The sequence below is a fragment of the Saccopteryx bilineata genome, chromosome 2 (genome assembly GCF_036850765.1).
Source record: "Saccopteryx bilineata isolate mSacBil1 chromosome 2, mSacBil1_pri_phased_curated, whole genome shotgun sequence".
Taxonomy (NCBI): domain Eukaryota; kingdom Metazoa; phylum Chordata; class Mammalia; order Chiroptera; family Emballonuridae; genus Saccopteryx; species Saccopteryx bilineata.
Window position 1 is genome coordinate 280,037,922 of NC_089491.1, and position 23,740 is coordinate 280,061,661.

General features: G+C 47.5%; 1 protein-coding gene across 5 annotated transcripts in view; it reads left to right on the forward strand.

Moving 5' to 3' along the window:
- POU2F1 (POU class 2 homeobox 1) overlaps nt 1-14,574 on the forward strand; it is a 114,830-nt gene extending 100,256 nt beyond the window's left edge. For 4 of the 5 annotated variants that reach the window (XM_066261050.1, XM_066261052.1, XM_066261053.1 and 1 more), the window contains 8 exons: nt 387-560; nt 4,882-5,023; nt 6,140-6,285; nt 7,542-7,721; nt 9,025-9,130; nt 10,695-11,040; nt 11,681-11,769; nt 14,014-14,574. In XM_066261050.1, the coding sequence (XP_066117147.1) occupies nt 387-560; nt 4,882-5,023; nt 6,140-6,285; nt 7,542-7,721; nt 9,025-9,130; nt 10,695-11,040; nt 11,681-11,769; nt 14,014-14,324 (1,494 nt within the window). In that variant the 3' untranslated portion in view covers nt 14,325-14,574. The remainder of the gene's footprint in view (nt 1-386; nt 561-4,881; nt 5,024-6,139; nt 6,286-7,541; nt 7,722-9,024; nt 9,131-10,694; nt 11,041-11,680; nt 11,770-14,013) is intronic. The other variant, XM_066261055.1, reaches the window with a different exon arrangement.
- Nucleotides 14,575-23,740: the final 9,166 nt, after the last annotated feature.

The following is a 23,740-nucleotide window of genomic DNA, read 5'->3' on the forward strand; positions in this document are numbered from 1 at the left end:
TAGTCCCTGCAGTTTTGAAACTTAGAGTTTAAGCTGTACACTTATGAGATAGGTCCTTAAAAATACTTAAAAATGAAGGCTGATCTATTAAAAGGCATAAAATACATGTAGTCGGGTGGTTTGAAAACCTGAATAGACTGGGTTTCATTTTCCGGTAGTCAAGTTACTGACATATACTTCCAGTTCAGCTGCACCTGTAATCAAAGTATGCATAATTTTACACTTTTTTCTCAGCGAGCATTATGTTGTGCTTCACCCGGTACAGGTCCCCCTAGTCCTCCCCAAATACAGCTCTTTCCTGGGCTGTTCTCTTGCCACACATTCTGGTTGCAACCTAAACACCTTTCTGTCTGTCTGCTCCTCTCCTGCCGCTGCTCCTCCAACAGCCAGCAACCCCAACACGCACAATAGCCGCGACCCCGATCCAGACCCTTCCGCAGAGCCAGACAGCGCCAAAGCGGATCGATACTCCCAGCTTGGAGGAGCCCAGTGACCTTGAGGAACTTGAGCAATTTGCCAAGACCTTCAAACAAAGACGAATCAAACTGGGATTCACTCAGGTAGGGCAAGCACCCTGAACTTAGGTCTCCCTCCTCGGCTGGGTCCCAATGTTTGCTTTTGTGCCCCTTAGTCTGTGACTGCTTCCTGTGTCATCAGATTAGACTACTCTATATATTCGGTAATAAATGAATGATTTAACGGTAGGTTAAAACCTTTAAGATCTCTATCAGAACACAGGCCTCTGAAATTATAATTGTACCAGTAAGTGGTAAGAATTTAAAAGATTATGGTAGGGATGACGCGACTCTACTAAGGTTTTGTTATTTGAAGACCATCTGGTATTAGACCTCAGTGCTGTGTATCTGAAGTGAACAGAGTCCAGACAGCAAGGTCTCATAGGAGCTGAAGTGGGAAGTTTGAAAGATACATTTAAAATATTTTGGGGGAGAGAGGGGAGGAGGGTGGTGGAGACACACATGTTCATATGTACACACACAGGTTCACACATACACACACTAAGCCCAAACTGAAATTTATTTACTCAAATGAGAATCTGTCGAAGATGAAAAATTCAAATTATTTTTTTTTTAATGTCACTTAACAGAGGGCTTTTAAAGTAGAATACATTCAAGGGTTTACACAGGAGTCTTGGTGTATAGTACTGCCACTGACTTAATTACTCTGACCAACCTGTCACAAATGAAACTTCTAAAGCAGGAGAAGAATGAACTGAGTGACAGGTAAAATGATGTAAGATTGTCAGGTGAAAAAAGGTTACCTAAGTTTAGATTGGATTGGGTGTTTTTATGGAATCAGGAAAAACCTGATGATTCTTTCCAGAGAATATAGTTACGGTTTGAAAGTTAAGCCACCACTTAAATGTTGTCACATTAGTTTTGTGTTGGAAGTACGAGAACGAACCACCTGATTGGGTGGGTCAGAAGCCAGCGGTCATCCCTGCGTGTGCTCTGGGTGGTTTTAAGAACAGAATTTTATTCCTGATGTTTCTTTGGTAGTTTATTTTTGCTCAAAGAAACTAATTATATATTGGGAACATAAAATAATTTTTTAAATAGATGTGATTTTAGAGAAAATGCAGCTATGCATTGGTGAGAAGTTTCAGTTGTAAAGAAACAAATTGCAATTAAAGATCAAAACATCTAACGACCTGGCTTGTTCTTAAAAAGAAAGCTAAAGATGCCACTAGATTGATTGGGGAGGCGTCAGATTGGCATAGTTCGAAGTGCTTCCGCTTTAAGCTGCTAGCACATTATACCCTTAAGTTTCCTAGGAGTCTGTTGCTTAAGTGAAATGCCAAGGAAGTTAAGGCTTTGACCCAGATGGTGGTTTGCCTTTCTGTGGCATTGGACCCCACACAGTGCTTGTGTCGTCCCCTCCTCCCCCATGAAGGAGCTTCCCTGTGGTCTGGGGTTCTGCTCTATGGTTTGATCCTATTGTTTGGCACGATAGGTCCCTGTTTTTCAAAATGACTGACGTGGCAGCGGCTACATTTCGCACAGCTTGACTGCTGGATTAAAGCACATGTCATTGGTGCCAGAGGAAAAGCAACCTTTACTTTTAAGTCGTGTACCTAGTTGTAGTTACTCAGAGGTGTCTTTGTATCCAGTTTACTTATTATACACATGCATGATTTCAAGTTACTGGTGGAAACAAACAAAACATCCCTGTTCTCTTGAGTAAATATGCATGTTATTAGATGTCTTCTGATGACGTTGTTGGTTATGAAAGGGTTACTGTAGATGTCATTACATAAGTAGGAGTCGTGGTGTCCCACTTTGTTCACCTGTGGCACATTCCTTATTACCTAATCTCAATCTTTGTTCCTTTTTTCCTTATTTTTTAAAAATATCCAATGGATATAATGTAGTTCAGAGGATATATGAGTCAACTGCTTCAGACTCTTCTTCCCTAGTGTTGTGAGTTACAAAAGCACTAAGCCACACACATCAGATGGAAATTAGTATAGTAACTGAGGACCCTGCTTTTTATTCAATTAAGTAACTCATATGTGCAGTAGGATTGTATTATAAATCTCAGTGACATGGGCTTGTCATTTGTTTGCTGTAGTTTTACTTAGTTGATGGCATGGCCACCGACTTAGGCATGGTTTCTTCTTGCTATGTTACGTTTGAGCAGGGTTTTAGTTTTTGTTTACCTGTCAATACTGGTACTTTCCACAGAAAGAGGTTGTAGAAGTTGTGAGGAAGTTCGTAGTGAGTTATGCAGTTACAGTGTCAGAAACATTGATTGCGTCTCAACTGCTACAGCAGACCTGAGACCGGAGAACTGCAGGGGTTAGCTGGCCCGGTTTCCAGCAAGGCTGTCATCTAAGCAAATAGTGACCAGAACATGAAGACATGTGACACACAGGTACCGTTTAGTGTCTGACTACAGGAGACACTCAGCGGCTGTTTGCTGAATGAGTAAATGTTCCAAGATGTTGACGTGGACAGACATCTGTCTGTGGATAGATTTAGCATGTGTGGCCGTCTGCCCATCCTAGTTCTGTCGGTTTTACTGTGACGGATGTAGGTCAGTGAGCAGGCCCCTTGTGTTCTGAGACAGTGGTGATGGGAGCCATCTGTATTTGTGCCGTCCTGTGTCCTGAGTGACAGCCACTGTCTCCCTATGACTGACTGCTTAGTGTGGCAAGGGCAGAACTGGAGTTGTAATTCCTTGATTTGAATGAATTTCCATGTAAATAGCCATAGGTGAAGGGGGCTGTCCCTTCATTTCATCTTTCAGTTCCAACAGTTCTCTCTGGTAGCTTTTTCTCAGAAGTTGCTTACCAGTAAGACAATGGCGTTAAAAAAACACCACTTCTGGCTCTGGCCAGTTGGCTCAGTGGTAAAGCATCAGCCTGGCATGCAGGAGTCCGGGTTCGATTCCCAGCCAGGGCACACAGGAGAAGCACCCATCTGCTTCTCCACCCCTCCCCCTCTTCTTTCTCTCTGTCTCTCTCTTCCCCTCCCGCAGCCAAGGCTCCATTGGAGCAAAGTTGGCCTGGGCGCTGAGGATGGCTCTGTTGCCTCTGCCTCGGGCACTAGAATGGCTCTGGTTGCAACAGAGCGACGCTCCAGATGGGCAGAGCATCGCCTCCTGGTGGGCATGCCGGATAGATCCTGGTAGGGTGCATGCAGAAGTCTGACTGCCTCCCGTTTCCAACTTCAGAAAAATACAAAAAAAAAAAAAAAAATCCCAGAACATCTCCCACTGCCCTCATCCCTGGAACCCACTAATGTCTTTCTGTGTCTAAAAAGAAATTTAAAAAAGAAAGAAAGAATAATAAAAAAACACCACGTCTTTCCCTGACTGCCACCTCACACAGGTGCTGATAAACAGTGTAGTGTCCAAAAGATGGAGTCTAGAAGACCAAAGGACTGGGATACCCCCCTTTCAATAAGTGCTGCTGTGGTGGAGGACTTGCCTGCAGTGCTTTGGACCAGAAATGGTGTCTTTCTGCCTGTCACTGACCTAACGGGAAGGGGAGGGTGACTCATATCAACTCAAGGAGCTTCTTTTACCTGTATAAAAATAGTTATTAAGATGTGGCTTTTTCAGCTTTAACAAGAGTGATTCACCTGGAAGAAAAGCACTGTGTACATTCAAAGGTTATGGGCTTGCAGAGAAAGACATCTTTGTAATATATTCAGGGATCATTGTTCTATTGCTATAAGGTTGCCAACTTTCAGTGCCCATGAAGGTTTGACTAAATGGGTCAAAACTCTCTACTGTGATTTTCTATATAATAGTTCTAAAAGTAGTCTTTTAGAATAGCTGCTTTTTTTTTTTTTTGTAGCCAACTTTGAAATCCAAACTAAGGCTGGAAAATAGATTTTTTTCAATGCTTCCAGAAATATTTTACAGGGACCCCCCCTCCCAAAGGCATTATTTCTGGACTTTAAAGTGCTCTATGGGAAGTTTGGTCTGTTCAGAAATACCTGAGGTTGTCTAGGCAGTTACATCTGTTAACCCTGTAGGTGAGACAGGTAAACTGACTTTTACAGATTCTTTAAATCACTTTGGTTGCGTCAGTTATAAGGGACCTGTTAGAATGTCAGCACCATCTTTTGCGACTCAGTAGGAATTTGGATAGTCTTGACTAGTACATAAGGGGGCAAGAAGAGATCCGAGGTGGAGGGAACATGGGACAGTTTGGATTGCTGTCACCATTGAGCAGAGCCTCACTTCCCCATTGGTATTCTGTACCCAGCCTAGGGACGGGTGTTTGTGTGGGACCCTGCAGATGGGATCATTGTTGAGTCTTCTTTTGGGGGACACGGCAGAGGACAGGTGTCGGCATCAGTGAGATGACTCTCTTCTCTCTCGTCCTGTTCCCTCCTGCTGTCTTCTCCACAGGGCGATGTCGGGCTCGCTATGGGTAAACTGTATGGAAATGACTTCAGCCAAACCACCATCTCTCGCTTTGAAGCCTTGAACCTCAGCTTTAAGAACATGTGCAAGTTAAAGCCACTCTTGGAGAAGTGGCTGAATGATGCAGGTGGGTGAGAAATGGCCTGGTCCAGGGGTCGTTGCCTAAGTTGGGGTTTATGTTTCCTATTGTGTTATTGGTGCTAGAGAATCTTGAAGTGTCAATTGGAGAGCTAATTCATTTAAATAGTAATTGCAGTGCCCACAATCAACAACAACTTTCAGGCGTGAAATGTTTCTTATGTTTGAGCCAGGGACAGGGACAGTTGAGAGGAGGGGAAAGAAGGCCTGTGCTTTTGATAAACTTGAAGGCAAGTTTATTGGTTCTTCCTCGATGCGTTATAATAAATTTGTTCTTGTTACTATTTCTACTTTTGTTACAAAAAATGACACATATTTCATGCATAAGAAGTGAGAGGCTAGTTTTAACTTACGTGTTTTATGCCGAGGTTTCCTTTCAGAAAATTTGAAAGTTTGAGGTGCAGCTGCATAGACTGGGAGAACTGTGAGGAGCCGTGGAGGTCCGATGTTTCTCATTTAGACATGTTCAAAACCGGGTCTGTGGAAGAGACAGATCTATTCTGCTTCCATGGCCCTATACCTTTATTGAGCCTCAGGGCCACGGTGAGACCCACCGCCTGCCCTTCCTTGCAGTAGTTCATCTGAGTTGGAAGAGGCCTGGACTGGCAAGATGGCCAGGGCCGCTCAGCTGCTGAGTGACAGACCTGTTTCACCTTCCAGGAATTTAGAAGTGTCTCCCTGTATAGTTTTCGGGGAGGTGTTGCCCTGGTTCATACTAATAAAATATCATTGCAAGATAATAATTAAATGTTCAGTAATTTCAAACAAGCTTTTTTTTTTTTTTTTATCCCTAGAGCTAATAAATAAATAACAAAACCAAAACCTAAGAGCAGAGCTGACTGTAAGGACAGAAAGAGTAGACTCCTGCTTTCTCAGAAAGAGAAGTCAGGGCAGCGGAGACAAGACAGCCGACGTTTCTGAGACAGACGCCCGCTAGAGCAGGAGGAAGCGTGGTGCGAGCGACATTGTCGTGTCGGTTATGGAAACCTTTTCACGCTGCTTGCAGCTTAAGATCTCTTGGTCAGCTCTGCTGCTGTTAATATTTGTGTCACACGCGTGAAGCCTGCTCATTGCCTTTGACCTCTTGTTTTTTTCCTTCGTACAGAGAACCTGTCATCTGATTCGGCTCTCTCCAGCCCAAGTGCCCTGAATTCTCCAGGGCAGGGAATTGAAGGCTTGAACCGTAGGAGGAAGAAACGCACCAGCATAGAGACCAACATCCGTGTGGCCTTAGAGAAGAGTTTCTTGGAGGTCGGTGGGGATCTTCCTTGCTCGTGTGTGGGATGGTTTATGCGGTGCTGATGTTAGGCACTGTCAGCCACGACCCTTACAGATGCTTACACCGTGGTGAAGACACGACAACATGGAACGGAGTGCCCAGGGCTCAGGGGAAAGCCGCTCCATCCACGGGAGCACTCCGTGTGACAGCAGCAGCTACTCTGGGACTCACGGGAACTCCACGGATAGGGAGGGGCAGGAGATGCAAGAGCAGGCAGGGGCTGCCCTGGAGAAACAGGAGGTGTCTCAGGCAAACACATATGGTTTGGTTTGGCTAGTTCTAGTATCTGTTCTTCCAACAGTAGTTTAGGACCAGAACACCAAGGGCCTTGAATGTCAGACTATTGAGGTTAAATTTATTCAACAGATATTCGGCTTTTTTTTTTTTAAACCAGGAAATATCACTATCAAAGCTTTCAACAGAATTTTAACTCTTGATTTAGAGAGGCTTGAGCATGGTGGAAGGAGCACTGAGGCAGAAGTCTGTAGTGTCCGCCACATAGGACCTGTGCTGTGGGTCAGACACCATGTTTGTAGGCTGAGGCCTCTTCTCTGGGGGACACCTCCTGTCCTGCTCCATGCGTTCACTGGCCTCCACGTGCTTCAGCTGTGGTCGTGTGCACTGAGTACTGAGCGACTCACATCCTTACTAGGCGACAAGGCTGTGTTGGTGGTTAATTCAGAGACATTTTATTAAAGGGGGGGCCTACTGGTCACTACAGTCGTCCCTCACCATATCCCGGTTCACTTTTTGTGGTCTCACTGTTTCATGGATTTTTATATTGTATATATAGATATATATATTGTATTGCGGATTTTTTGCTATATTGTGGGATTTTGCAGTATATAGTTGTATATTCACTGGTGAGTTACCCATATAGAATTTTTATATGTTGTTAAAATTACATAGTTTTAATAGTGTAGAAAGTGTTTAAGAGCATAGGAAGTATTTATAAGTGTGTGGGAAAGGTTAATAACAGTGTGGGAAAGGTTTATTAGAGTGGGGGGGGGTTATAAAGCCTTAAAATATATATAAGTAACAAATATAAGGTCACTACTTTGCGGATTTTCATCTATCGCGGGGGGTTCTGGAACCTAACCCCCGTGGTAGATGAGGGACCACTGTGCATCCCCCACCGTGTTCCCTGGCCCACGCTCCCCATCTGTCTGTAATGACACGGCTGTGCGCATGGCTCAGTTAGTTGTTACAAAGGGCGGTTCCCCCTCAGAACCAGAAGCCTACCTCGGAGGAGATCACTATGATCGCAGAGCAGCTCAACATGGAGAAGGAGGTGATCCGCGTCTGGTTCTGCAATCGCCGCCAGAAGGAGAAGAGGATCAACCCCCCCAGCAGCGGCGGGGCTGGCGGCTCGCCCATCAAGGCCATCTTCCCCAGCCCGACCTCCCTGGTAAGCATGCAGTGGGTGCTCCACCCCACACAGCTGTTTGCTGACCATTCAGCCGTGCATCTCCTGACAGAATTTGTTGTGCATATGTCCATGTAAATGTATATTTTAAATGTTGCCAAAGTAATTAAATCTTACATTATATTATAAAGAGAATTCATTGCTCTTTCCTTTTTAAGGTGTGCAATTTCAGTACTTTCCTATTTCCTGGCATTCCCACTCTTGGAGTGGTTGTATAGATCCCTGTGCTCATGGGAGTAAATTGCTACTGATGCTAGTTATCTAAAAACATCATCCATTGCTTTTTATTCATGTTGGGTCCTAAAGCCCTATTTATCAAACTTACATGACCAAGGGACAATAAATTCTCAGATGGCCTTTGTTCAGGAGCTCTGACCTTGTATTAAAACGTCTGCCTCGAGTGTCCACCCTCAGACACGTGGCCTTTTGTTTACAGCCTCACTGTCTCCCCACACTGAGGGACACAGTGCCCGCATGCCGCCTTTGACCTCTAGGGTGATTGTGAATGTGACTCTGCACGTCTAGCCTGGACACATTAATGGGAAGATCGAGTTTGCATTTCTGGTCCTTTCTTGTTCATTTGTTATTTTATTTTCATTTCGTTCTGTCCAGGGAGGAGTTTTGAATTGAAGTCAGCAGGGTGAGCGCACGGTGGTTCTGGGGGAGGCTGAGCTAGCTGTCTGTTGGGCGGCGCCGTCAGGGCTCAGGAGATTGTCCCGGAGAGGTTGTGGGCTCCGCTTTGCTCTGTGCATGGGGTGGTTTGAGCTGTGGACTTACTGGTCTAGTACGAAGACAGCATTTCTCATAAGACTGTAGAAATACTCTGTGTTATTTCAGAGAAACATCAGTGCTTTAAAATTTTGTCTAGCATTCTCTGTATGAAACCATTTCATTAAGAACAAAAACAAGACAATGTTGCCTCCCAGAGTAAAAAATGAAACAATATAAGACCCTGAGATTGGCTGGTCCTGTAGAATAGTTTCCTTGCTTAGGTGAGGGTGATACAATGTATCATTATACAGTGTGTTATTATATCAGTGAGGAGCCATCTTCTGACCATGGTCTTTCCACAGAGGCCAGTTTTCTCCACTCCAGGACCCAAGAGGAATTGTAACATCTTTTCTTCTTAGACCCTTTTATTTTATTTTATTTTTAGTCTATAATATTTAAATTCTATCCCAGAATTTAAAATTTTTATAGGCAAATAAGTCTACAATATAAGCTAAACATTTTAATCTTTTTTGATGTTTAAATGTTTTTGCACATTTTCGTCTCTGACCTCCAGGTGGCCACCACGCCGAGCCTTGTGACGAGCAGTGCAGCTACCACCCTCACCGTCAACCCTGTCCTCCCCCTGGCCAGCGCCACGGTCACCAACCTCCCTGTCACAGGTAACAGCTTCACTGTCACAGGTAGCAGCCTTCTCATCACAGGTGACAGCCTCCCCATCACAGGAAGCGGCAGCCAGGCTGTGCAGCTATTGGGCAGATGGTGGCCCATGAGAGGTTTCTGTGAGAGTCTGCCATTAAACTGAATCACAGCTCTCAGAAGGGATGGCTTGTTTAACAGTTGCATGTGAAAGCCAGAACTCCAAAACTACCAGGCACATTAATTTTGGCAGAAATAACACTTTCACATAAAGAGCTGTCTTTTCTGTTCTTCCACACCTTATGCTGTCTTCTCCATTACGGCCAGAATTATCTTTCAACACACCAACTTTTTTTCATGGAACTCCCCTTACAATCGTTGACCAGCTGTGGCTTTGTGCACTCAGGACAGTGTCCGGATTCACCTTTGCTCCTAGAAGGTTGTTCCCGCGGGGACCTGCCTTCCGCTGGCTTGTGCCCACCTCCTCCTGCACATGTGGGAGGAGTCAGACCTCTGACCCCCACGGCCCAGAGTCAGCCAGCGACCTGCGCGTCCCTGATGGTGACTGGGCCAGTCTGCCTTAGGTGTCCATTCCTCTTGAGCATATTTAGTTCCACGAGGAACTGTTCATTTTCACCTGCCTGTGTCATAGATGAGCACATTTTGTAATTTATTCTCTTGGCCAGTAGTCTTTGCTCTTCTCAAAAGAGCTGGAGGTTTGTTTTTGTTTTTAATCTCTCTTCTTTAGTGCCTGACACACTCAATATAAAATGAGTGAACTAATTTTTTTCCTGTGGCTTCCTTTAAATAGCAGATTTCCCAAATACGTTTAAAATTAACTTAGCGTTGTCATTGAAAGTTTTTAGTGACACAGAACGTACAAGGTGTTCTGCCATTATTCACCAGGTTGACTGTGAGCTGGTGAAGCATGGCAGCTTTCTGAGGTTTCACAGTGCCGCCTGAATTTGGCCTAGGACTGAGGACATTGACTTTCTGCACTCATGTTTAACTTCATGACTCCTCTTTGGCTCTGTGGCCTAACCATGATATAAAAAGTAAATAAGTGTTTTTACGTAGTTAATAAATTTAACGAAAAACTGTGCCTTTCCTCCTATTTATTCATCTTTATCAATGTGGACTCACAGGTCCTGAGCAGCCAAGGTGTAGGCATCAAGTATACTCGCTGATGCTGTGTTATTGCGTCTAGGGCATCTCAACAGAAATAAGTGTACACACATGGAATGCGTGAAATACACATGTGTATACTTACATGTGTTCGTGTACACACATTTCTGTCTTTATTTCTCTTCATCCAGCTGTCTATGTTTATTAAAATTTGCACGTTCATACTGATAGCTAAAATTCCAGTTCAATAGCCTATACTCTGTTCATTTCTAAGCCTTGGTTCCAAAATGTTTATTTCTGTGGTTCATTTCCATAGAAACACTGACTTGGTTACTAAAAAGGAGCCATGTAGAGGTGATTGGGTGGGGGATTCATTAGGCAGTTGATCCTAGAGGACCGCTAAGTAAGCCCACACACCTGAACCCGGGCGGGGCTCACTGCCTAATCTGACCATCTCTGCAGGCACTACCGACACCACCTCCAACAACACCGCCACCGTCATCTCCACGGCGCCACCGGCCTCCTCGGCAGTCACGTCCCCCTCCCTGAGCCCCTCCCCTTCTGCCTCAGCCTCCACCTCCGAGGCCTCAAGTGCCAGTGAGACCAGCACAACACAGACCACCTCCACCCCTCTGCCCTCTCCTCTCGGGACCAGCCAGGTGATGGTGACCGCGTCGGGGCTGCAGACAGCCGCAGCTGCCGCCCTCCAGGGAGCTGCCCAGCTGCCAGCCAACGCCAGTCTCGCAGCCATGGCTGCCGCTGCAGGATTGAACCCAGGCCTGATGGCACCATCTCAGTTCACAGCTGGGTAAGGGCTTTCTCACCTTGTTCACACCTGACAGGCCTCTGGGCGGTCATCCCGGGGCTTGCTCCTATGGGAGACTTTCTGTCCTGTCTTAACTGCAGAAATCCAGACAAAACTCTTTAAGCCTTAATTGCTCGGAAATGGGTTGTTCTATAGCGGCCCTTGTGGGCTGAAGTCTGAGCACCCTGGGAGGGCGGGAGTCAGACCTGCATGTTCAGATGGGGCATGGGCGGCAGGCCCTGCTCCCTGAGGGGAGGACCAGGGGAACCTAGAGTTCCTGAACTTGTTCTCGCGTGCCCCCTGCTGACCTCTCTTGGGGGACCCCTCTCTGGTTTTCAGCCACACACAGGAGATGGAGCAGTGGGATTCCCAGCTTTGTTTTATCAAACGTGTAAGGCTCACTTGTAAGTGCAGTCCTTCCACTGGCAGTTTCTTTTGTTTTGGAAAAAAGAATTGGGGTCATGCAAAGGAGAGTCCGCATGCTGCGAGTGAGGCGTAGTGCGGGCTGGAGCCAGGTCGCTGTGTGGGGGATCCGGGGGAAGCAGAGGGGCAGGTGCTTCCCTCGGCCTCCTCCTGCCCCGCCGGGTGCTGGCACGCTGACAGCCAGGCCGGTGGTGACAGGGGCTGCTCTTTGACTTTGCAGAGGTGCCTTACTCAGTCTCAACCCAGGGACCCTGGGCAGTGCTCTCAGCCCAGCTCTGATGAGCAACAGTACGCTGGCGACTATTCAAGGTCAGTACCGCTCTCCTCGCTTCGCTCCTTCCTTCCTTCCGCTATTGTTTTCTTGTCAATGGAAGAAGTCTGCTTTGCCGGAGGTCAGTAGTACAGGGAGAGAGTTAAATTGATAATCCTGACTAACCTGAGGACCAAGAAAATGTCCTTGTAAAAAACCTTTGTGGAGAAGTATAGGTGTTAGTTTGTGAGTCAGAACAGAACGTGGACTTGTTTGGTGTGTTGTAAGAAACCAGGACGCTGATGCTGCTGTTTATCTTATGTGAATGGAGCTGGGGCAGAATGTCCCCATGATGAGTTTGTCCAAGTAGTCACCCAGACCCACCCGAGGCAGAACTGATCAAGTGAGATTCCCATCCCCATCCCCACCCCAAGAGAGCCATGCCTGGGAAGGTCCTATGATGAAGTCCCTGGAGCACTTTTCATCCTTGCTAGGTCTGCCCTTTGTGTGTCCCCCGCCTGCAGAGCACTCGTGCTTGTGGGCCATAATGTCCTCCCCAAGCCCGTGGGTCCTTCCAAAGCCCCTCGTCCCACATACCGAAGGGTGTGCCTCGTGTGGCTTCTGGGCTCTGTCTGAAGGTGCTTGCTATTACATGATTCAGGGAAGCAATTTGAGAGACATCCATATATCATTCAGAGAATGTTTTATTCTTAAAATAGTTTGTGCTTAGATGAGAGTTCTTGGGGCCAAAAATAAGCTCTTAGCTGACTTCAGTAAAGATTAGTGTTACCTGGATGAAGTTTCTACAGCATGCTTTAGAAAATTAGTTATAGGCAAATCCAAGATGTGACTTAGATTACCTGACATCATATTGCCTTTTGCATTGTGCAGAATTGATGGTTAGATCTGTAAAGCTTTTGTTAGCCAAGGATTTCTTTTTGCACAAGTCCTATGAGAAGTCACTTTTCTCGTGTAGTAGGACATGTCTCTGGGTGAACCAGTGCTCTCTGGGGGACCTAGGGCTGGGCTGTGACCCCGAACCTGGACTCTCAGAAGACTTCAACCCCACCACGTCTCACTGTTGTGAACTTTTTGTGAGATGGTGTCCACGTCAGGGACATTCTCTTCAGCCCTCTAGTCTTCCTTGGGTATTACATAAGAAATCAACTGCACTTTTAAAGTCTAGAGCAGTGGTAGTCAACCTGGTCCCTATCGCCCACTAGTGGGCATTCCAGCTTTCATGGTGGCTGGTAGCAGAGCAACCAAAGTATAAATAAAAAGATAGATTTAACTATAGTAAGTTGTTTTATAAGGATTTATTCTGCCAAACAGCAAAAATCAGACATAAAGTACTTGGTAAGTAATTATTTTAATATGCTTTAACTTGCTGTAACTCTGCTTTATAAATTTTATAAAGTAAAGTTACTTCCCTACTTTATAAATCACCATTACTGTGGAACCGGTGGATGGTTAGAAAATTTTACTACTAACAGAGATACAAAAGTGGGCAGTAGGTATAAAAAGGTTGACTAGCCCTGGTCTAGAGAAACCTTCACATTTGCATGTAGAGGGTGTGGTTTTATGGGTTAGGAGATAGTGGGGGCTTGTCAGACAACAGGAAAATTTAGTAAGTGAGAGTGTTGGTTATTTAATTCTCAGGTGTCAAAGCCCATCCTACCCTGAGCTGGCTGCCTCAGCCGCCCGCCTCCGTCCCTCTGTGCTTCCTCCTGCGGCACTTGCCACACACGTGCTGGCCAGGGAGTCCGGTTCTGCCTCAGCAGGGGGTGGGGAGCTTGGTCACACCTTACACTTCACTTGGTAGCATACAGTTTGTTTTAGAACTAAAGCCTTTTGAAAGACAACTTTTCACCTGAAAGTGCCCGCTGGGTTGGTGAAAGCTGCCTGTGTGTTAGTGCTGCAGTCACTGGGGCAGTGTGACCTCTGATGGAGGGAAGTCACAGTGAGGGATCTCTGTGAGAAGCACAGTGGCTGGCCTGACCAGATGTTGCTGGGCAGGTGAGACCAGGCGGGAGCTCTGAGATAGGCATGACTCTGGTGGGCGATGTGCGGCCCTTGTGTCCCCACTGCCCTGTCCCTGCTCACTCGGCCCTTCAGTCCTGCGGGCTCTTCCACAGCTGGAACGAGACCTCAGTGGGTGGCCAGGCAGCTCTCTGAGGAGGCCGGCAGTGAAGGGCTGCCGGCCTCCTGCAGGGCTGTGGGAGAGCCCGCCCGCTTGCTGTGTCCCTGGCTGCTCCGGCTGGTATTAACGGTCTCCTTCCGCCCGTCTGGGGGTTTGTCCTTAGCTCTTGCTTCTGGTGGCTCTCTTCCAATAACGTCACTGGATGCAACTGGGAACCTGGTCTTTGCCAATGCGGGAGGAGCCCCCAACATCGTGACTGCCCCTCTGTTCCTGAACCCCCAGAATCTCTCTCTGCTCACCAGCAACCCCGTTAGCCTGGTCTCTGCCGCCACAGCCTCCACGGGGAACTCTGGGCCCGTCGCCAGCCTTCATGCCGCCTCCACCTCCGCCGAGCCCATCCAGAACTCTCTGTTCACCGTGGCCTCTGCCAGTGGGGCCGCCTCAACCACCACCACCGCCTCCAAGGCCCAATGAGGGCTGCCCGCCGCTGCGGCCGCATGGCCGTGTGTGCCCTGCTCCCTCCCACCACGTGGGAGGGTGAGCGAGCGGGGAGAAGGAAGACACGTGCCGGAAGGAAGGATGGTGACCGGACACCATTGCCTAGTTTTGTAATAAAACACTTTTCAGGATTGCTTCATGGATTGGAGAACTTTCTAACCAAAAAAAAAAAAAAAGAAAAGAAAAAGAAAAAGAAAAAAAAGCAGAAACAAAAAAAAACAAATAAGTGAAAAGACTACTTATCATTTCCAGCGGTCAGGATGACAGTCCAGGTGGGTCACCAATTCTGATATAGAAAGGGGATTTCTTGTTTGTCTAAATTCCTTTTTTTTTTTCTTTTTAAAAAAAATCATTTTTATGGGTCTGTTGTATAGGCCGTTAAGTCATAACAAGGTGTTTATAATCGTATCAATTGTGTTGGGGGTTCCTTTCTGAACTGGTACAATTTAGGCAGGCTGTGTTACTGTATCTCTGTTATTATTGTTATTGTTTTTATATATATATAGTTTGGATGTGTTTGTCTTTTGCTCCTGGATCCTGTTTCAGTGAGCTCCCACACTGTGGGGAGGGAGGGTGGTGGGGGTCGGGGAACTTGCATTCTTAACTGCGGGAATGTCCTTGCTGGTTTCCTTACCCCCGATGACTCTTACAGAGGTCCTAGAGAATTATTTTCTTTTGCCACTTATGCAAGAGGCTCGGTGCAGAAGCCGAGGGCGGTGTGTGCAAACGCTCCCACTCCATGCGCTCCCCCACCCCCCATCAGGTGGTGCCTTCGGAGCACTTTTGTGTGGGAAGGAATTCCCGCCAGACTGTAGCTCTCACTCCGATCTTGAATGACCCAAGGCCAGGTCCCAGGCTGCACCAGCACTGCTCCCTGCTTTCCATGGGGCGCACATGTTGCAGGCGGGGCTTGGCTCCAAGAGCAAAGACTACTGCAGACACCTGACTGGGTGGTTCCCTGACTTCTTGTCTCCTGAAAAATGCTCCTACTGTTGCTGTGTGTGTGTGTGTGTGTGTGTGTGCGTGCGTGTGTGTGCGCTCGCGCGCCATCATATGGAAGGGTTCATCCAGACTTCCTTTAACTTACTTGGCAAAGAACAAACTGACTTGTTGGGGTTGGGACACGTTTTCCTCCTTTGTTTTCTAAAGGAGTTCTGCTAGACTGTTTGCCATTGGTAGTTGATCACCAAAAGGTGTGATGAGAAGAGTCTGAGGTCACTACCTTCTCCTCTGGCCACAAACTTCCTTTCCCGGTCACCCCGCTGACAGTGCTTGCCCTCTGGTGGGCCCTGGAGGACTCTGAGCAGGTGGAGGTGGGGCTTGCACATGCCAGGTTTGTTAGAGACGCTCCTGCAGGGCGGGGTTCATGGCCGTAACATCTCTATTGGGGAGGGTGGTGAGCTGTGGGCACCATGTTAGAGTGTTTCTGGGATATATGAACAAGCCCAGGAAAAGGAATAGTTTGTGACATAAATGAAGAGGAACAGGGGGTAACACGGAAGTTAGATCGCCTTTTCGTCCATGTGCTATTATTGTATCTGTACCAAAAACCCGTGGACATGGTCGCCGCAGTGCACTCCTGCGCCTGAGTGCAGGCGAGGTCCCGGCGGTGTCCACGGTGCTGGCTGACCTCGCCTGTCAGAGCCGGCACTTTTCCCCTCAAGCTGCAGGCTGAGGGCTTACAGGTCGTTTTCATTCTCATTGCTCAGCCTGTGTCCAAGGGAGCTTGGCTCTGTGTGCTCGTGTCTCCACAGAGTTGGGAAGCCGCACAGACCGTGTGCCTGGTGTGTGTGGTTGTCCGCGTGGAAAACTGGCAGGTTCGTGTTTCAAGGCCAGAAGCATTTCCATCCCCTTGTTTTTTCTTTTGTTCCTTCCATCTTCCTGATTTATTTCACAGAGTATTTAATTCCCACCTTACATGTCCTCTTCTTATCATTCACCTTTCCCCAAATCCCTCCAAGATCAGTGAACTGCAAGCAGGGAAACTAACAAATGTCCATCACCTTTTTTTATGTGTGGTGTTTTTTTTTTATGTTTTTTTTTTAAACTAAGCTTGAACCAAAGTCAATTTTTAGCAAGCTGCTGTACTAATGGACTAGTTTATATCGTGCGGTTCAGACACATTGAGGAGTTAGATGCTACTGACAATTTCTTTTTCGTTGTCTTTATTAATTATATATAAAAGTTGCTGCTTCTTTTAATCTTTTATGTTGGTAAATTGTACTATCCTCTGGGCAGGCGTGAACTTGATTTTTACCTAGTTTATTGAGTTTGGTGTGTAAATAGAGCAGCGGTGTTGGTGACTGGCCTTTCTCTCCGTCCCACCATTTCTCTGAGATTGTTCCGTTTACTCTCTCATCCTGACTTGACATTTCTGACCTTTATCTGTGCAGACAGATGGCTTGAGGACGGGTCAGCGATGCTGCAGCTGCCCATGGAAATGGGTCCCTCCCGTGGGAGTGGTTGGTTCCGAGGCAGGAGGCAGGGGGGGTGCTGATGCTTGCCATACTGGATTAGACGCTAAAGCATTAATTTCCCAAAATTGCTACCAAAGGAAGTGTCAGTCCTCAAGGAATGCAGCCCAGTGGAGAAGAGGAAGGGCAAGGACAGGCTGTGTTGTGTGTGAGTGTGTGTGTTTTCTTACGTGGCTCAAAGAATGCTCCCCCTCCCAGCTCAGATTCACTCAACAGACTTTAATATTTAAAGAGATACTAAGCTTTAAGTGTCGATGCAATGGTCTTCTGTCCCTGGCCCTGTCTGTGTTCTTTAGTCAATTGGGATAAGGGGTTCTGCCTGGGCATCACTTTTTGAGGATAAACCTTAAACAGCATAAAACCCTGTATTTAAAACAAATAAATCCTTAGACAAAGGTAACTTAAAATTCTTTTTCTATTATTTAAAAATACGTTGCAGAAGGAAAGGGAGATTGTGCACGCACATGTGAAACACTAAAGCAGCTTGCTGGTGGGTGGTTAGCTCAGCCAACTCCCTGTCAGTGTCCCCAGACATACCACCACTGGCTGTACCACGTCACGGCTCAACCTGCAATCTCTTCTGCTGTGTCATCATTCTTATCATCTCAAGAAATGCTTTTGAATTGAATGAATTTCCAAAGCTAGACACTCAGAGTAGCTGTTAGACATCTGAAGATCAAAGTGGGATGGGGCACGTGACCAGAAAGACGTATTGGGTGTAGGGTTTGTGTATATCTGAGACGAAGGTTCAGACAGGTCGTCACAGTCCATTGTATCAGTCTCCTCTTTTTTTCCTTCAAGTTTATGCAAGTTTGATTTCCCTGAAATGCTTAACACATTAAACCAAAGACTACTTCTGATGCATTAGGCTTGCCCATGATAATGGGCCCTCCCCCGGGAGTGGTGAATGGGGAGTGGTGAATGTAATCGTGTGGATCCCAAGCAATGCAGTGTGCTCAGGTGTGGTCAGGGCTCCAGGTGTGCCCTGGGTAGACCTGAGGGATGGAGCAGGAAGACCTGGAACTGGGCTTCTCGCAGGAACCCTGCTGCTTGTTCCTGATTTAAGAAATAAGCTGATGGCTAGAGTCGTTGAAATGTTCTGGAAGTTATATAGACAGCTCTTCAGAATTATGTAAATTGTTCGCATGCATTATGTGGCATCTTAAACACTTCCTTTCTTTATTTGATAGGAAAGATCAATACCATCCCCCTTGGTTTAGCTTATTATTAGAGAAATGGAACCAAAGGAACCTGGCTGTTGTCTTGGGTAGGACCATACCTATTTGTGCTCCATGGCAGCATTATTAGAAATTAACAATCTTTTTTTAAAAGGGAAAATAAGATTAATTAAAAGATTTAATGAGATTATCTTGCCAATTTATTTTACATCATTCATTCATTATTGGGGAAAAAAGCACAATTATATCTCTTTTTAAAAATGTTACTTTGTCCTATTATCCTTCACTTATTTGCAAAGGTAGGCAAAGTCGTGTCTATATTATCCACAAGCACAGATATTGTTTGACACAATATTTAAATTGCTGGGAGAACTTGCTACATTTGCAAACATAGGAAATTAATGTAGTCTTTTAAATTTATAAATCCTGATAGTAAACATTGCAATTGGAGTATAACCAGCATGAGGCCTACAAAAGAATCTCATTGTCGTTCGTGGTCCACAGTTCCCAAGCCACGTCATCCTCACAAAATCTTCTTCATCATGAGAAATGTTAACATTGTTGAGCTAGGACGAAAAGGGAGAAGAGTTGAGAGGGAGAAGTCAGCAGGCCCTGGGCACCTGGGAGCGTGGAGGCCCTGCTGAGGGACACCCCACGGAGGACCTCACCCAGGAGGGACCACCTGTGGGCCGGTGCTGGGGCCTGGGGTGGTCCCCGGGGATCAGTCTGCAGCCTCAGAACCTTCTGTGGCAGACGAGCCCCAGCAGCGCAGTGGGATGGTTTGGTCAAATGCTTTTCATTAACTCAGCATTGAAAATTAAGGAATTTAATTTTCAAACCATATTTAGAGCTGAAAACATGAAAAGACCGAAGATCTGAAATTTAAAACGATTCCAGTGGGAAAGAATGGATGGGTTAATTTGATCATAACCATCCTGAGTTCACTTGCATGTGTGTGAAAGGCACTCAGTGTGGCATTGTTCATGGAGCGCTGGCCCTGACCAATCTGAAGTCATCTTCAGTCTTAAGACATTTTGAGGACAGCACTTTGTAAAACGGTGACTTTCTCAGCATCCACCTTTCCTTTGGAGAAGGCAAACGTTCAGGAAGCTCTGAGACAGGCTTTGCAGAAGTGGCACGCACAGACGCAGGCTCGAGCCAGGAGGAACGAGTTGGGTCCTTCGCTGAAGGCTGATGCAAATCCTGACCTTCCTCATTCTTTTCTTAATCCAAAGAGATGAAACGGGGCACCCCTGAGCTTCCCAGTGAGACCTTTGAAAGGACTCTGTCAGGAGGGCCGGGGAGTGGTTCTGAGCTGTGCAGCTGATACCCAAGTTCTGTGCAGCCGGCCGTGAGCTGCTGCTTCTCACCGTCTCTGTCCCTGAAGCGGCTCCCCTTCCCGGCTCCTTGGGGGACTCACAGGCAGCACGCTGAATCTGGAGTCCGGGTCACCTTTCCCCTCTCCTCTCAGAGTGGCGACCCCTTAATCCATGAGGATGATGCTGGGGGGGCAGCAGTGAGCTCCTGGCACCTTCGTGAAATACCTCAGTGTAGTGTAGCGTCATTGCAGAACTGGTTTTAAACTAGAAACCAAATAAATAAAAACTATAAATAGTGGAAATAATTCTAGCTGTAGCATTTAGTTGACTGATGTCTATTATGACTGGTAAACACGATTGATGCTGTATGTATTGGGATCCTGTTTATAGGTGACAGTTTATAGGGTTCGGGAGGGCGGGGTGGGGGTGGCAGAGAAGGTGGTGATGTTAGAAGGAAATCGTTGCTCGTGTGTGTGTGTTTTTCATGTATCTGTCTTTCTTGCCAAAGGAAACTTGATTGTCCCTGTGATGAGGTTTGGGGTTTGTTGGCCTCTCTGTGGTCTGACCTGCAGGGCAGTGGGGTGGTGGCACACAGGTGACACGTGGTTTGTCTGGTAGGTTCGGAGTGCCCTCGGGCATTGACATCCTTGCTTTGGCTGCCTGTGCCCCCAGACAGCCTCTGGTAACGATGCGCGCCCGTGTGTAGCAGACGCTCAGGCACAGGGAGGTGCAGTTGGGAGTCGGGGCAGAGAGCGCCGTTGAGTTTGGAGAGGAGGGTGGAGGTGAGGGTACGGCGCGTCGTCATCTGGGAAAATGTACTGCTTCATCCTGTTGCCCTGAGTCATGTTGGATGTCATGCTCATGGCAGAGCGCTCCAAACCTAGACTTTCTTTTTCATACTAAGGCTAATAATGGCCAAACCAAAAACATAAAATAACAGAAACCAAACTAAGAAGCTGACAGCTGGCCTGCTTGCCTCATGCCTCAGTCAGATGTGACCTCTGGGGATTGGTTGGTTGGTGAGATTGAGGTGGGCGTTGTTCTTGGGGGGGGCACCTTCTGGAAAAATGAAGAACCCTTTCTGCCGTACTGCGGGGCAGGCTTTCTCGGCTCCTCGAGTTCAGAATAAACTGTGTCTCCAGAAAAGCTAATGGGTTAAAGGTTTTAAATGAACAGCCATCTCACAGGGCTGCCGTGGGATCTGGTTTGGATACCAAAGACACTGGTACATCCTAGTTTATCTGTGCGTTTCTAAACGAGCAGAGAGAATCAAAGCAGAGAGCTGGAATCTGATCCTCTTCCCCTTGGTCCTCCCCTTGCCAACCCTCTGAAGGAGTCTTGTTGGTCAAACTGGCTTTGCAAGAGAGATTCCTGTAGTTTCACTCTGTTGGTCTGTAAGGATGGAGAAGGCTACGACTTCAGTGTAGCAGTGATGTTCTTGGAAGTGCTGGGAAATTGGTGGTAGGGGCAAGAATTCTTTATTTCTCTTCATCTAACACCTGTAGAGCGAGTGCAGCCTGTTGGAGTACAGAGGACATTTAGATGGCTTGTTCTGTCACCTGTAGAGAAGCGTTTTCAAGAGCAGGGTGACGTGGGAAACCAAGAGACCTTCCATGACCCTCCCACGAAGCTGTGTTGATCCAACGTGTTCTTACATGTGGACCCCTGGGGGTTGAGGAGCTCGTTGTTTGGGGTGCTGTTGATGGGACCCAGAAGGAAAGGGAGGGACAAGAAATGTATCGCTCTCAATGTCTCATCCAAAACCATCAGGTTGTCGAACTTCATGAACGCTTTGCTAATAATTCTGTTGTTCTGACACGATGTAAGTGTGTTGATACTGTGCGACTTCTCAGTGTGAGACAGGTCTGTAACAGGTCATGGGGATGGTGGAGATAGGAGCACGTGAAACAAAAGGCATGGGAAACAAGGCGTATGTGAAGGACACTTTTGAGCGTGGAGTGAGACTCCCTGGGACCAGGGAGTACAGGGGTCCTCTGCAATTCTGTGAGTCCTTGAATCTGCCTGCTCTGTGCTGGGCTCCACCGCCCTGCGCTGCCTTCTGGCTCAAACCCAGCCTTCTGCCAGACAGTGCAGACCCCAGAGCAACATCCTCTGCAAACACAGAGGACTGTAGCCCCTGGTCTCTTGATTGCCTGCTCACACTGTGCTGCAGCCGCCACAGGCTTCTGTTGGACCCTGTGTTCTGACAGGACATCCTGAAGCCTGCAGGCGGACGGCCGACACCGTGTGGTATAAAATGAGACAGCCAGGTGCTCCTGTGCAGTTGGGGTCCCCCTGAAAGGACAGAGCGAGGTGAAGACACATCTCTGTGCCCCCACCTGGCCTGTGTCTCAGAGTGGGCACCACATGGTAGGAGTCACTGCACTTTCAGAAACTACATGCAGTTCTGTTAGGAGAGGCTGGACTTGCAGTGGACCAGGCGCCCCGTTTTGGTTCTGACCTGCACGGTCTTGAGTAGGGTGCACCTGTGCCTGATCATAGTGTGAGCATAAGACCTGCAGCCATACTGTAGCCTGGCCTTTCTGCGCTGTACACTGCCCGTCCCGAGTCAGGCCAGGGGGACAGACAGACTTCCACCTTCTTCCATCTGCTGGAGCAGGCCTGTGTGCGCCACTTGTGCAGGGCGGCCGCCCTCCACGGAGGCACCTCCTCCCACAGAGACCACCCCCATGTCCCTTCCTCTGTGGTGGCAGCAAAGCTGTTGCGACTCAGGGTGGGCCACGAGTCCAGGAGTCGTGTACCTCATTCTAGCTTGGGTCTGAGCACCTTGCTTGAACTTCCTCTAAACCTCACAGCTGCCCGGTGTGCCCTCTTCCCGAGTCGTGTCGAGCTCTAGCCTGTAGCATCATGGCACCCGTAGCCGGGGCTGGGACTTCTAGCGCCTCTGAATGTCACTGCTTCAAAGCTACTGCAAACTGAGGGCAAATTGCAATCTTCTGTTTCTCCTTGTGGAGAGGGGTCTTCACAGGTCTAGCATCTACTTCCCCCGCTTCCCTGTAGGGGCTGGCCAGCTGGCCACGCCCCTTCTGGCCAGGGCCACCCACCTCCTGTCCTTGCCTTTCCCTCGCGGGGGCGCCCCTCACCCCCCCAGACCTCCTGGTTCTGCTGATTTTCAGGACTTTGGGTGGAAGGGGAAACACCAAAGAGGCTCCTCTGCTGACTGCTGCACACACATTTCACTTTTGTTCCTTTGACGTGACCAAAAAATCCAAATATTTAAGTTGTTATTGTTATTAGTTGACAATCTTCTGTCCTGTGGGCTCTCGGAAGCTACACCCCCAGCCCATCACCTTTTCTTTGAATGTAGTTCTAGCCTCGGTCCCCACCCCTGTCAGGAAGCTTCGCCAGGTCTTCACGCGCAGCTGCATGCCAGGGAAGATGGTTTCTTTGTTTGGTTTGGTTTTGTTTTTTAAATTTCCAGCCAAAACCAAAGATTTCTTAATGATTGTATAAACTCAAAACAAACAAAAAAACCAAAGAAAAGGGAGCTCTTTGGCGTCCATCCAGTCTGTGGCGCCCTGGCCGGGCCAGTGAGTGGGGCTCTCGGCTGCGTCCCCGGAGGACGCGCAGAGCTGTGCGCTCCGACTCCGCCAACTTGCCGATGTGCTGCGGGACAGATGAGTGTTGCGGGTTTTCCAGATCAGCAGGCAGAACCCGTCACCATGATAACCCACCACAAGCACCACGGTTACAGCGGGGCTGCGGCCCCAGGACGCCACAGAGTGGGGGAGGCTGAAGACACTGGCACAGCCCTGGCCACTGGGCCGGGTGCTACCCCCTGGGTGCCCAGGGCCCTTCGCAGCCTTCTTTCTCTCTTCCTCCCTTTGGTGAGAGCGTGCAGAGCGCATCCCGAGCGTGCGTCCCCTCCCCCACTGGCCAGTCCCCTTTCTCAGCACTGTGCAACTATGCATCGTACTTCTCACCTTCCGTGCTAGTAGATGCCTGTGACTTTTTAACTCGGGGGGGGAGGGGCGGGGGGTGCAAATGAAGGAACTTTTTACACGTATCTTTTTAATCTCAGTTGATCGGGGGAGGGGGGGTTTGGTTCTAGGGTCAAACAAGCTCTATCCCAAAGCAAAATCCAAATGTTAATAATATTAGCCTGATGCAGATACCAAAGATGATTTCTGTCCTGCAGAACCTTAGACTTGTGTATTAAGTACGATTACCCAGCACTTGCATTAGTCTAACCTCAGTAATTCCAAAGCTTAGATGTATATTTTGGTATATTTCTGGGATATTAAAAAAAAAATGTCGTTTAACTTCTCGTTTGTTTCAGTGTAAAGTCATAGCATGAAAATAACTGAACTGTCCTATTCTTAGTAGTTTGAAATAATAGTATTTTTGTATGTTTTGGGTGTGTCTCTGTATGTATTGACATAACAGTTTTCACTGCCTAG